Source organism: Oryctolagus cuniculus, chromosome 4 (assembly GCF_964237555.1).
Source record: "Oryctolagus cuniculus chromosome 4, mOryCun1.1, whole genome shotgun sequence".
NCBI lineage: Eukaryota > Metazoa > Chordata > Mammalia > Lagomorpha > Leporidae > Oryctolagus > Oryctolagus cuniculus.
In genome coordinates, this window is record NC_091435.1 from 174,245,630 (window position 1) to 174,259,135 (window position 13,506).

Here is a 13,506-nt window from a genome sequence, read left to right on the forward strand (position 1 = left end):
GAGCCGATAGAAACCTCGCCAGGCTAGGAGGGGACAGAAACGACGGTGGCTGTGTGCTGTCGCCCAAGCCCAAACTCTTCCTGATGCCAGCTGTCTGTCGCCTACTAGGTGGCGGGAAGCAGAGCAAGCTGTACTCTGGTGACATTCGGCCACAACAGAAATAACCCAAGTCCCCCCACGGCACCGCCTTGGGCTCAGCTCACTGCCTGTTCACAGCGCTGAGACCTCTCTTGCCAGCTGCTTTTTTTTTTTTTTATTTTTTGACAGGCAGAGTGGACAGTGAGAGAGAGACAGAGAGAAAGGTCTTCCCTTGCCGTTGGTTCACCCTCCAATGGCCGCCGCGGCTGGCGCGCTGCGTCCGGCGCACCTCGCTGATCTGATGGCAGGAGCCAGGTGCTTCTCCTGGTCTCCCATGGGGTGCAGGGCCCAAGCACCTGGGCCATCCTCCACTGCACTCCCGGGCCACAGCAGAGAGCTGGCCTGGAAGAGGGGCAACCGGGACAGAATCCGGCACCCCGACCGGGACTAGAACCCGGTGTGCCAGCGCCGCAAGGCGGAGGATTAGCCTAGTGAGCCGCGGCGCCGGCTGCCAGCTGCTTTTAATTATTTCCAATGACCTGTGACTGGCCCGATTATAATGAAGAATGGAGGCGTGGCTGGGTCCTTCGTGGCACGCCTGCTCTAAGGCACCTGCCACGTGTCCCCTCCCGTGCACGGGACCACAGAGGCTGCTTGGCCACGTGTCCCCTCCCGTGCCACGGGACCACAGAGGGCTGCCTGCGAGCATTGGTGGAGCCTAGGGAGGTGGGGCCCAGAAGGTGTTTCCTTCTGGACGATGTTGGAAGAGGGTGAAGCACCCAGCGCCCAGTGGCAGAAGCCCCCTGGACCCTCTCTGCCAACGGCATCCTGGTATTCGCAGATGTGCCCAGCGTGTCCTCTGCCCGGTTCCGTGCACAGGTGACCCAGGTGATGTCCACAGTACCACGGAGGTTCAGCCTCAGTGGGAAGGAAGGGAGCCGGCCACTACACAGGGCCCCTTGGTTTCGTGTGCACCGCCGGCCCTTCCGTGGCCAGGGACGGACACTCCCTCGAGCTTTGTTTGCTCCGAATGTGCGGTCGACAGAGTCAGGCCTTCCCGCAGGGCAGGGAGGGGACACGTGGTCAACGCTGGCCACCGCACCACAGAGCAACCAGAATATCTGGCCGCCTCTGGGAGGAGGCGCGGCCCGGGCAGTCAGCAGGTTTGCAGTCGAGGGAGGGTACCTGCACGCGCCAGGACTCCATCTCTAGACCAGGAGGGCTTCTGGGCAGCGGAACCCAGCTCCAGGGCCGGATCCGGGGCTCAGAGCACGGGACAGCGGCTGCGCCCGGGCCACTTCCGGTCTGGGGGTCACTGTGGGGTTTCGTCCTTACGCTGGACCTACCGGTTCTCCTCAAGCTTCAGAAAACACCAGTCACGTGAAAAATAATTTTAAAAAAAGTACTTCCAGCGTCACCCTAAAACAGGCTAACCTATTACCGTGAAAATATGTCAATGGAGTGTATGGCCCTGGGAAACAGGCCTGTGTGGTTAAGAGCAGCTGTTACAGTTTTTTTTGACAGGCAGAGTTAGACAGTGAGAGAGAGAGAGACAGAGACAGAGAGAAAGGTCTTCCTTCGGTTGGTTCACCCCCCAATGGCTGCCACGGCCAGCGCGCTGCACCGATCCGAAGCCGGGAGCCAGGTGCTTATCCTGGTCTCCCATGCGGGTGCAGGACCCAAGCACCTGGGCCATCCTCCACTGCCCCCTTGGGCCACAGCAGAGAGCTGGACTGGAAGACGAGTGACCGGGACAAAATCAGGAGCCCCGACCAGGACTAGAACCCGGTGTGCCGGTGCCGCAGGTGGAGGATTAGCCTAGTGAGCCGCGGCGCCGGCCAGCTATTACAGTTAAACACCCATTCCTGATGAAACACTTGCTCTCGTAGAATCCGTTGCAGTAACGACAGTGGCAGCGCAGGTGTCACCGCCGTTCTAGCTGGTAACGGCAGTCTCACCGTGGGGGTTGTGACCCCAGCTGACAGCGGGGGGTGGCACAGCTGATACCCTAACCCCAGTCGTCCCGTGCCACAGCCCGGTGCCCACCGCCACTCAGATGGTGGCACCGTGCCTGCTAGAACTCCCGGCACCAAGTCTGCATGAAACCCGGCAATGAGCTTGACTGGGGACTCCAGTGTCACTGTCACTTCTGCCACCGTTAGCATCAGAAGACGAGAATCAGGCTGTCGTCGGCAGAAGGGAATAACCAGGGTTCTCTTCCCTCTCTCCTCTTCAGCCACCAGCTAAATACCTCCTCCCCGAGGTGACCGTGCTCGACTACGGGAAGAAATGTGTGGTCATCGATCTAGATGAAACCTTGGTGCACAGCTCCTTTAAGGTAAATCAACACACACGAGCACACACACCCCCAGGCCGGTCACACACACACACACACACACACCCCAGGCCAGTCACACACACACACACACACACACCCCAGGCCGGTCACACACACACACACACACACACACACCCCAGGCCGGTCACACACACACACACACACACACACACTCCAGGCTGCGGCCCCCCCCTGATTTGTGGGTTTTGGAGGAAGAATCCGGGGTGAGGGCGCGAGGCCGCAGACATCCCAGCCTCCCGGTGAACGTTAACCAGAGCAGTTGAATATTAACGCAGCTCGTCTGCAGGAGAGGAGGCCGCGGCTGGGCTGCCGGGTCCCCGAGCCCTCGCTTTACTTAATAAGTTTGCCTTTCGTAAGCCGACCCCCCACCCCACCCAACACCTTTGCAGCCAGGCCGCCAGCGCCCCAGGGCGCCATTGCATTGTCCAGCTGGGGTGCGGGCTCCTAGGGCGGCACAGCTGGAAGCTGGACGTGACCTCGCTCTGCTGGGAGTTTTTCCCGGCTCCGTGTTTCCAAAGGTGGCCAGGCCCGCAGAGGTCTGCCAGAGTCAAGGGCAGGTGAGCCGACTCTGCCGCGCATGTCGACCGTGTCCGTGACAGGCAGGAGCGCCCGCCCGCGTGACGTCCCTCAGGCAGAGGCGTCAGGGAAAGCCCCGCGCCCGCGTCCCACCGGAACACGGCGAAAAACGCCAGCGAGCTCCGTGCTCACCACCAGAGCTGAGCTGATCAGCTGGCCCTGCCCACTTCCTCAGTGCGATGAGCTGTTTAAGGAGACAGGAGGGAGCGGGTGCCGGGTTGGGTCTGGGTCTGATTCCCGGGGGTATTTCTGGCCGCGGCACTGCTCTGCTGGCTCTAGCTGCTAATGTGTGTTCCTCCCCACCTCCGCCCAGCCTAGTCCCCCCGCACTTCCCTGGGACACACAACAGATGCCCTGCATTTGGGTCGAAGAGACCCGAGTAGCCACACAAGAAGCCACAGGGGCTTTGCCCCAGCAGCCCCTACCAGGACATCCCTCCTCGTGGCTCCTCCTCCCGAAAGCCCTCAGGTGAGCCCGGAGGTGGCCTGTGAGCCCTGAGGGGCGTGGGGGCCGGGAGGAGGGGCCGCCCCGTGGCCCAGCACCCTGAGGCCGGCCTGGGCGAGCTGCTCCCGATGCTTCCTGGAGGAGAGCCCTTCCCAGTCCGTTGCCATGGCCACAGAGAGAGTTCTGGACGCAGGGGCAGGGCCTCCCCGCGGGCGCTGATGCCACAGCTGATGGGAGCAGCATCTCTCCCTGGCAGAGTGTTCTCCAGGGCTCGGACTTGGCACTCGGGTTTGTAGCGCTGGAAGCCACAGGCCCTCTCCCCTTAGAAGCTCCCGGCCTCGCTCACGCCAGCCAGCCCACGGAGAGGTGGGGCAGGAGCTCGCCGACCCCTGGGGAATGAGTGCTGGCTCCTAATACACTCGTGGGTGGCCTCGCTGCCCAGTGTCCCGCGAGTCTCTGCCTGTGGCCTCTCGGTTGTCAGGCGGTTTTTAGCACCATTCTGTGTTTCAGCTGTGAAAGTCTGACATACTGAGCTCACCCTTGACCTTCCGACCCTGGGGGTAGACGAGCTGTGACCTTGAGCCCAGGTGCACGGCGGGCGCCAGCAGCGGTGCAGCACTCAGTGGGTACTGCAGAAGCGTGCTCGTGTGTCCCGCGGTGGCCCAGCAGGGCCTGGCTCGGGACTCCAGCCCCGACACCCACACAGCGCTCCCTCCCACCGCCGCCTCCCGTTGCTCAGGCCGATGCTTCTGGTGGGTGCGCGTGGTTGTCTACCCACCTTGTGGAATTCCACCAAGAACTCTCAGGCCAGGCCTGAGAGCACACGGCCTGCGCAGGAGCCGTGGGACGTAGAGCGCCAGTGACGTCACCCACGAGTTAGTTTAAACAGAAGCGTCAGCGCTCGACAGGGTGTTCCCGCGAGAGGACACTCAGGTGGCCGGCTCTGCCCCTCTGGGGGTGGGCGAGAGGGGCTATCAGGCCACCAGCTGGTGGGTGAAATCAGATTCTCAGGGCTGCATGGAGCCTGGGCCCCCACCAGACCCATGCCTGTGGCTGTGAAAGGAGAAGAAATGCAGGCACGGAAAATGGAAGAGCCTGCCCAAGGCCGTGCCTGTGGCCTCTGCGTGGTCCCCCGCCCCCGGGGTGCCCTGGGCCGGGCTCTGGGTCCCTGTTCCCAGCACCTCCTGCTGAGCAGCCTCGCGGGGAGTCTGAGCTGTCTCCCCTGCGCCCCCTGGTGGCCACCGGAGGGCTCTGGGCAGGCCTGGACTTAGGGCCCCGTGCTCTGGCCAGGCTGGGCCACCTGTGTGGTTGAGGCCAGGTCAGAGACTGGGCCTGGATGCTGGAGACGCGACCCTGTTCAGAAGAGAAAAGATGGCTGCCTCCTGCTCAGGCCCAGTTCCAGGAACCCCGCGCCGTCCCACGTCGTCCTCCTCAGCCGTTTTTCCCGGTCCCCAGTACCCTGGTCCCAGCGAGATTTTTTTCTGGCTAAAATTTCCAGTCCTGCCTTCCTCTCTCAGGCGTAGTAATCATAGTTTCTTTTCCCTCTAGCCTATTAGCAATGCTGATTTTATTGTTCCGGTTGAAATCGATGGGACTATACATCAGGTAAGAATCGAAGCGAATCTGAGTTTCAGTTAGCGCTTCTCCAGTGACTGCATTTCCCGTGGACTTTGTCTCCAGGTGCCCACCTCAGCATCATGTCCTCCAACAAAAGGAAGCGGCCTTTGACCTCAAACACCATGGCTTTTCTGCCTTCTTTCGCTTTATTTTGTACTGAGTTTCGAAGGAAACATGTCATCCGTTTGTGAATGTTAGGTGTGGCCGCGAGTTCAGGCAGCTCTTTGATTCGATGCGGACTTCCGAAGGTCCAGTGTCGCCCAGTGGCCAGACGTGATGGTCCAGTTAACTCCCCCAGCGGCTGCTCTCACTGCTCTCCCCGCGGGCCGGAGAGAAAAGCTAGGGTTCCCTGGGAGAGGGGCACTTCCGTGCCAGCCGCTCAGCCCGGTCACCCTGTCCAGTGGGGTTTCCAGCCAGTGCCCAACCTGAGAGAGTGGGGGAGGGCGTGAGCGTGGGCTTCAGCTGCTGCTGTGAACACAGCTGGGCAGTCGCCAGGCAGGCGTCACCCAGGGCTGTCTGTGCTGTTTTTTTCTTCTCCTTATCTGCATAAAACTCTTCCAGAAATAGTGTCGTTTATGAAACCGTGTTCAGAACGGGAGCCGGGGGCGGGGCTGTGTCGTGCTTCCCGCAGCCCGACGTCCTGGAGGACAGGTCCCTGGCCTCGCGTGCCGGGCAGGAAAGGCCCTCCTGGTGCTCGAGCCGAAACGGCGTCTCTCCCCAACACTGGGCGGTCGCGCTGGCTCTGGAGTGTAGGGTGTCCGCAGGACGGGCGGGTCCTGGAAGGCAGCTGTGTCCAGCCAGCTCCGAGCAGACAGGGAAGGAGGGGTGGCCTGGGGTCACGAGGGAGAGTCGCAGGCTCCAGCTAACGCGAGTGCCTCCCTCCCGCCATCCTCCCTCGCCTGCTCTCCCAGGGGTGCTGCCCAGAAGCTCCTGGGGCGAGGCGCCTCCATGCTCCGTGCTTTGAAAAGCCGTCGCTGAGCCGGCCCGCTGGGCACTGGGCAGGCAGCGTCCGCAGACCACCGAGTGCGCTGACTCAGCTTCAGGACAGCTCAGTTCTGTGTTGCCTCAGCTCAAGACAGACAGAGAGGCCGCCCAGGGCACGGCCAGACTTGGGAGCAGGCAGCCCTTGGCAGAAGGCGACCGTGAACGTGACCGGCGGCCGCTGCTGACCCGTCAGCCTCCGTCCTGCTGGGCGGCGGAGACCCGGGTCCTAAGGCTGGGGTCCGAAACCCTTCCCTGGCGAGGCCGTGGCCGCGTTCAAGTAATCCAGGATAGGCTGTGCAGGTCCCGAGGGGCCTATTCTTGGTTACTTGGACGGGGACGCGGGCCTGCACGCCGGCATCCGGGCCCAGGACCCTGCTCTGCCAGAGGCACCGGCGCCACAGTTCCCAAAGCAGCCCCTGCCTCTGCCTGTGGCAGCGCTGGCTTTCCAAGCAGCGCAAGGAAGCTGTGGCCTGCAGGAGCCTCACCGGCATCTCACGGTGCCCAGCCCAGCCTCCCTGCTCCTCGGAGCGCCCACCCGAGGCCCTCCTCCTCCTCCGGCCCCTCCCAGCATCAGCCACAGCCAGGCCTACCCCATTCCGGCCAGGAGGTCCCTGCTGAGTCCTGGCCCCCCAAGCACCTGCTTCTGGCACTTGAAGACTGTCCGGTCCTGGGTGGACCCTCGCTCTGCAGACAGCGCCCCCGCTCCCCCTGGCTCCCTGCTGTCTGTCCTGGGTAGACCCTCGCTCTGCGGACAGCACCCCCACTCCCCCCGGCTCCCCTGCTGTCTGTCCTGGGTGGACCCTCGCTCTGCGGGCAGCGCCCCCCACTCCCCCCAGCTCCCCTGCTGTCTGTCCTGGGTGGACCCTTGCTCTGCGGACAGCACCCCCACTCCCCCCGGCTCCCCTGCTGTCTGTCCTGGGTGGACCCTCGCTCTGCGGGCAGCACCCCTGGCTCCTCCCGGCTCCCCTGCTGTCTGTCCTGGGTGGACCCTCGCTCTGCGGGCAGCGCCCCCCACTCCCCCCTGGCTCCCCTGCTGTCTGTCCTGGGTGGACCCTCGCTCTGCGGACAGCACCCCCGGCTACCCCCACTCCCCTGATGTCTGTCCTGGGTGGACCCTCGCTCTGCGGGCAGCACCCCCCACTCCCCCCGGCTCCCCTGCTGTCTGTCCTGGGTGGACTCTCCCCCTGCGGGCAGCACCCCTGGCTCCCTCTGGCTCCCCTGCTGTCTGTCCTGGGTGGACCCTCGCTCTGCGGGCAGCGCCCCCCACTCCCCCCGGCTCCCCTGCTGTCTGTCCTGGGTGGACTCTCCCCCTGCGGGCAGCACCCCCACTCCCCCCGGCTCCCCTGCTGTCTGTCCTGGGTGGACCCTCGCTCTGCGGGCAGCGCCCCCCACTCCCCCCGGCTCCCCTGCTGTCTGTCCTGGGTGGACTCTCCCCCTGCGGGCAGCACCCCCCACTCCCCCCGGCTCCCCTGCTATCTGTCCTGGGTGGACTCTCCCCCTGCGGGCAGCACCCCTGGCTCCCTCTGGCTCCCCTGCTGTCTGTCCTGGGTGGACCCTCGCTCTGTGGGCAGCGCCCCCCACTTCCCCCCCGGCTCCCCTGCTGTCTGTCCTGGGTGGACCCTCGCTCTGCGGGCAGCGCCCCCACTCCCCCCGGCTCCCCTGCTGTCTGTCCTGGGTGGACCCTCGCTCTGCGGGCAGCACCCCTGGCTCCCCTGCTGTCTGTCCTGGGTGGACCCTCGCTCTGCGGGCAGCGCCCCCACTCCCCCCGGCTCCCCTGCTGTCTGTCCTGGGTGGACCCTCGCTCTGCGGGCAGTGCCCCCACTTCCCCCCCCCGGCTCCCCTGCTGTCTGTCCTGGGTGGACCCTCGCTCTGCGGGCAGCGCCCCCCACTCCCCCCGGCTCCCCTGCTGTCTGTCCTGGGTGGACTCTCCCCCTGCGGGCAGCGCCCCCCGGCTCCCCTGCTGTCTGTCCTGCTGCTCCGTGTGCTGTTCGGAGCTCTGTACGTGCTGACTTGGCAGCTCCAGCCCCTTCCTCTGCTGCGCCCCCGCCCCTGCGATGGGCCGGACGTGCAGGCTCTGCCGTTCTCGCCCCCCCTGCTTCCTCGCCCTGGAAGCTCACTCCTCATCCTGGCTGGCCTGGCGGGCTCCTGTTGGATCTTCAGGGTCCAGACCCAATGTCCCCTCCGTGGCTGCCTCCCACGGGGAGGGGAGTGGGCCCTTTGCTGGGACGCTCTGTAGGCCCCGTTCATTCTGCAGTATTTCTGCCCGGCTGGGGCTCGGTGGGTGTGCTTATTTCGGGGATGTGGCTAATGTCAAGTTTTGGGGGGTGGGCTCTCCCGGTCACTGGCTCCTCGCTCCTACCGCTCACCGGTCTCTAGTCGCAGCTTTGCCGTCAGAGCCCTGCAGGGGGGGCTGCAGCCCGGCCTCCTCACAGCCCACCCTCTGGGGCCTGGCCTGGCCCTCGGGGTCCCACGTTGCCCAGCCGGTCTAGAAGAGCCTGCCGTTGGCTCCCTGGCTGGAGGCCCCTCCTGGCAGCGTGTTCCTGGGGCCCCGGAGGCAGCTGGGGACACCCCCTGACATGCCTGTTTGCATGCTGCGCCCAGGAGAGCCCCTGTGAGTATCACGCAGACGGCGTCCCAGGCCGACGCAGACGGCCTTCTCGCCCGGTGGCGGGGCCTGCCCTTCCGCCCAGGCCCTGCCGGTGAGGGAAGCGTGCTCTTCAGAAGAGCGGGCAGCAGCCAGGCCTGGCCTCCAGCGGGACAGCACCCAGCCCCGGGCTGTGTCCGCAGAGCCGGACCCCCGACAGGTGCCGAGACACACGTGTGACCTGAACGAGTGGCATAGCCCCTGCCTACTCCCTGGTTCTAAATTGCCGCCCCAGCCCCCCTTGTCCTCCCTCCCGGCACCCGGCGCCGCCTGAGCGGCTCGCGCCCTCCGTTGCAGGTGTACGTGCTGAAGCGGCCACACGTGGACGAGTTCCTGCAGCGGATGGGGCAGCTGTTCGAGTGCGTGCTCTTCACTGCCAGCCTGGCCAAGGTGGGTCAGGCAGCCCCTGGCTCGAGGGGAGATGCCGTCTCCATGGTGCCGGGTTCCCGCCCCAGATGGGATGGATGCAGGCCCTGTGCACACTGCCAGCCCGCAAAGCTTCTGGGTTGCCATGGTGACGGCGCCCTTCAAACACATGCTCCCCGGAGTAGCTGTGTGCAGCCGCTGGGAGCCGGCTGTCCCCAGACGGGGAGGCCGCACGGGAGCCCTGGGTGGCCTCTCCTCCACTGACGGCGGCCAGGCGCCCCTGCGTGTCCTGCTGTTTCGCTCACGCAGATTTGGAGGAGAGAGCAGAGCCAGGGGTTCCCCCGCTCGCCGGCCCTAACAGCCCCGAGGCAGATTGAGAATAGCGCGCAGGGCGAGCACTGCTGCCACCCGTGTTTTTAAATAGAGATTTGTTTCTTTATTTGAAAGGCAGAGTGACAGGGAGAGGGAGAGGCAGGGAGGGGCCGGGTGGCGGGGGAATCTTCTGTCCACAGGTTCACTCCCCAGACAGCGGCAGTGGCCAGGGCTGGGCCAGACCAAGGCCGGAGCGGGTGGCACTCCGCCTTCGCATTGTTCGGATTCTCCTCCTGAACTGCGCCCTCCTGCACCTCTGTCTGTTCCCCAACCCTCCCCTCGCCGCCACTCCAGCCCGGCGGAGCCAAATCTGCTCCCGGTGCAGCCTGCCAGCCCCTCGCCTCCCTGCCGTTCTGGAAGACATCTTCCCAACACCAGGGCCCCCAGAGACACCTGGGGGGCCTCCCTTAGGGGACAGGGCAGGGAGGCGGGGCCCCCAGAGACACCTGGGGGGGCCTCCCTTAGGGGACAGGGCAGGGAGGCGGGGGGCCCCAGAGACACCTGGCAGGGCCCTCCCTTAGGGGGCAGGGCAGGGAGGCGGGGGCCCCAGAGACACCTGGGGGGCCCTCCCTTAGGGGACAGGGCAGGGAGGCGGGGACCCCAGAGACACCTGGCAGGGACCTCCCTTAGGGGACAGGGCAAGGAGGCGGGGCCCCCAGAGACACCTGGGGGGCCTCCCTTAGGGGACAGGGCAGGGAGGCAGGGGCCCCAGAGACACCTGGGGGGGCCTCCCTTAGGGGACAGGGCAGGGAGGTGGGGCCCCAGGGGACAGTTTTGAGCAGGGGTGTGGGGATAAGATGTGTTTTCCTGCTGGCCACTGACAGCTTCCAGGCAAAGGGGCGCCAGGGACCCAGGGCCCCGACGGGGGGGGGGGGGGGGGGGGGGGGAGGGAGAGAGAGAGAGAGGGATGGGGGTGGAGTCTGGGTATTTCTGGAGCTGCAGCTGGCAGGAATTCCTGGTGGGCTGGCGAGAGGGAGAAGCCAGTGCGTGGTGGGCATGCGAGCAGGAAGATAACCGGGCCCCGAAGCACTGCCACGCCCGTGCACCCTGTCTACCAAGCACCATGCATCCGGCCACGGTCGGTGGGGCTGGGTCCTCCCAGGCACCCCCCCACACTCGTTGCATCGCCTCTCCCCAGTATGCAGACCCCGTGGCCGACCTCCTAGACCGCTGGGGTGTGTTCCGGGCCCGGCTCTTCAGAGAGTCGTGCGTCTTCCACCGTGGCAACTATGTGAAGGACCTGAGCCGCCTTGGGCGGGAGCTGAGCAAAGTGATCATCGTGGACAATTCCCCTGCCTCGTACATCTTCCACCCCGAGAATGCAGTAAGTACCCCCCACTCCCCGGGACGGGCCCGTCTGCCCAGGCAGCGCCCGCGGGGGAAGGCTCCGGGCCTGCTCACGGGCGGAAGCCTCGGCTGCCTCGTGGGAGCGTCGGAGGCCGCCGGAGGGCTCAGCGTGGCACCCGGCGGGCTCACTTGATAAGCTGTGTAGCAGTAGGAGTTGAGTTGCTGAGAAGGGGTCTGTGTGCCCTTGACCCCGTCCCTGGGCCTCTGCGTTCCGGGAGGCCGGGTGACCTCTTCAACAGGAGGGTTTCTTAGGGGTGAGCACAGCCCTCCGTGCAGCCCTCACCAGCGCCTCCCGGTGGTGCCTGGGAAGTCGGGGGTGGGGGGGACAGGGCCCGCACCAGGGCTCGCTGGCTGCAGCCGACCCTCAGAGCAGGCGGGAGAGCCCTCCTGCCCAGCCTTTCCGGGGGCAGAGACGGCCTGGGCACCCCACCCACTACACGGGGCCCCAGCCTGGGCCTCCGAGCTCGCCAGAACTCCGCAGCTTCAGAGACGGCCTGGGCACCCCGCCCACTACACGGGGCCCCAGCCTGGGCCTCCGAGCTCGCCAGAACTCCGCAGCTTCACCTGCGTCCACACCACAGCAAGCAGTGAGCTCCAGCTAGGCTGAGCCAGCCCTTGTGAACTGTGATTTGCATAAACACTCCGAATGCATTATATCTAACTTGTTCATCTGACTGGATGGTTGTAGCGCACTTGGTGCTGTGTCTCCGGAGGGCTGCACCCCCACACAGACGCCGTTCCATGGTTGCGTCTCTCTGAGCAGCTCCTTACGTTGTCCGATCCCGGACTGTGGCCGCTCTGTGCCCTCCTCACCCTGGAAGATTCTCTTCATTCGACTGCGGGCTTCGCGGGGCCACGTGGTCCGTGCATCGCTCTGGTTGATGTCTCTTTCAACTGTTCTCTTAACTGTGTCGGAGTCCCAAAGCCACTCCTCCCCCCCCCCTTTTTTTTTTTTGACAGGCAGAGTGGACAGTGAGAGAGAGACAGAAAGGTCTTCCTTTTGCCGTTGGTTCACCCTCCAATGGCCGCCGCAGCCGGCGCGCTGCGGCCGGTGCACCGCGCTGATCCGATGGCAGGAGCCAGGTACTTATCCTGGTCTCCCATGGGGTGCAGGGCCCAAGCACCTGGGCCATCCTCCACTGCACTCCCGGGCCACAGCAGAGAGCTGGCCTGGAAGAGGGGCAACCGGGACAGAATCCGGCGCCCCGACTGGGACTAGAACCTGGTGTGCCGGCGCCGCAGGTGGAGGATTAGCCTAGTGAGCCACAGCACCGGCCTCCCTTCCCTTTAAAAAAAAAAAAAAGTTTTAATTTTGTTTGGGGGGTAGAGATCTTCCATCCACCGGTTCCTTGCCCAGATGCTCACAACGTCCAGGCCAAGTTGACACCGGGAGCCTGGACCTCCGTCCGGTCTCGCATGGTGGCAAGGACCCGGGCACTTGAGCCACCACGGCCGCCTTGCAGGTGCACAGTAGCAGGGACTGAGCAGCCAGGACTTGGGCCCCAGGCATCCTGTGCAGGACGCAGGCAGCCAAGAGGCAGCTCGCTGCGCCAAACGCCTGCCCCGCCCTTTCTTCTTCTCTTTAAAATATTTATTTATTCACTAGAAAGGCAGAGTTACGGAGAAAGAGAGGTACAGAGAGGTCTTCCATCCATTGGTTCACTCCCCAAACGGTCACAACAGCCGACACTGGGCCAGGCTGAAGCCAGGAGCCCAGAGCTCCGTCTGGATCTCCCACATGGGTGCAGGGCCCAGGTCCTTGAGCCACCACGGCCGCCTCGCAGGTGCACAGTAGCAGGAAGCTGGATCGGAAGCAGAGGCAGAACTCAAACCCCGGCCTGCAGGTGTCTCGAGTGGCAAGCTCAGCCTGCCAAGCCACGCCCACTCTCCACTCCTTTTACAATTTCTTTGATTTTATTTTACTTAAGTGGCAAACAGAGGGCTTCCAACCACTGAGTCACTCCCCAGATGGCTGCGACAGCCAGGGCTGGGCCAGGCCAAAGCCAGGAGCCTGGAGCTCCCTCCAGGTCTCCACCAACCACTGGAGCCATCGCCTGCCGCCCTGCGGATGCCCTCCGCAAGGAAGCTGGGATTCGGAGCAGAGCCAGCCTCCAGGACGGGCACTCCGGCGCGGGATGCGGGTGCCGGGGCGGCTGCACCAGAGTGCCGTGTTGGCAGAGCGCTGTGACGGCCCAGCTTCATGCATCACTAGGCTCATTGGCCGCTGCTTTTCTTCTCTCGACGGTTTGAGTTTATTTGGGTTCTACGGCACGTGTACCTGGTTCCGACACCGGAACCGTCGATGAAGAGGGCGGGCATGTAGCGTCGCAGTTGACACCGCTCGGGACACCTGCGCCCACGTTGGCTGGGTTCCGGTTCCAGCCCCACTCCCCATTCCCGTTTGCTGTGGTTGTGCCCCTGGGAGCCAGCAGGTGGGTCCCTGCCAGCCGTGCGGGAGGCCCAGCTGAGTTCTAGGTTCTTGGCGTTGGCCTGGCCCAGCCCCAGCTGCTGCAGGCATCCGGCTGTGACCAGAGACGGGCGTCTGTCTCTCTGCCCACAGGCAGTAGGCAGGTAGCAGGCAGGTAGCAGGTAGATAGTAGGCAGGTAGTAGGCAGGTAGTAGGCAGGCGGTAGGCAGGTGTAGGCAGGCAGTAGGCAGGTGTAGGCAGGTGTAGGCAGGTGGTAGGCAGGTGTAGACAGGTGTAGGCAGGTGTAGGCAG

At 64.7% G+C, this 13,506-nt stretch overlaps 1 protein-coding gene across 2 annotated transcripts in view; it reads left to right on the plus strand.

The window, feature by feature from the left end:
- CTDSPL (CTD small phosphatase like) overlaps nucleotides 1–13,506 on the plus strand; it is a 164,324-nt gene that overhangs the window by 146,202 nt on the left and 4,616 nt on the right. For both annotated transcript variants that reach the window (XM_051829256.2, XM_051829257.2), the window contains 4 exons: nucleotides 2,315–2,416; nucleotides 5,006–5,062; nucleotides 9,000–9,092; nucleotides 10,579–10,764. In XM_051829256.2, the coding sequence (XP_051685216.1) occupies nucleotides 2,315–2,416; nucleotides 5,006–5,062; nucleotides 9,000–9,092; nucleotides 10,579–10,764 (438 nt within the window). The remainder of the gene's footprint in view (nucleotides 1–2,314; nucleotides 2,417–5,005; nucleotides 5,063–8,999; nucleotides 9,093–10,578; nucleotides 10,765–13,506) is intronic.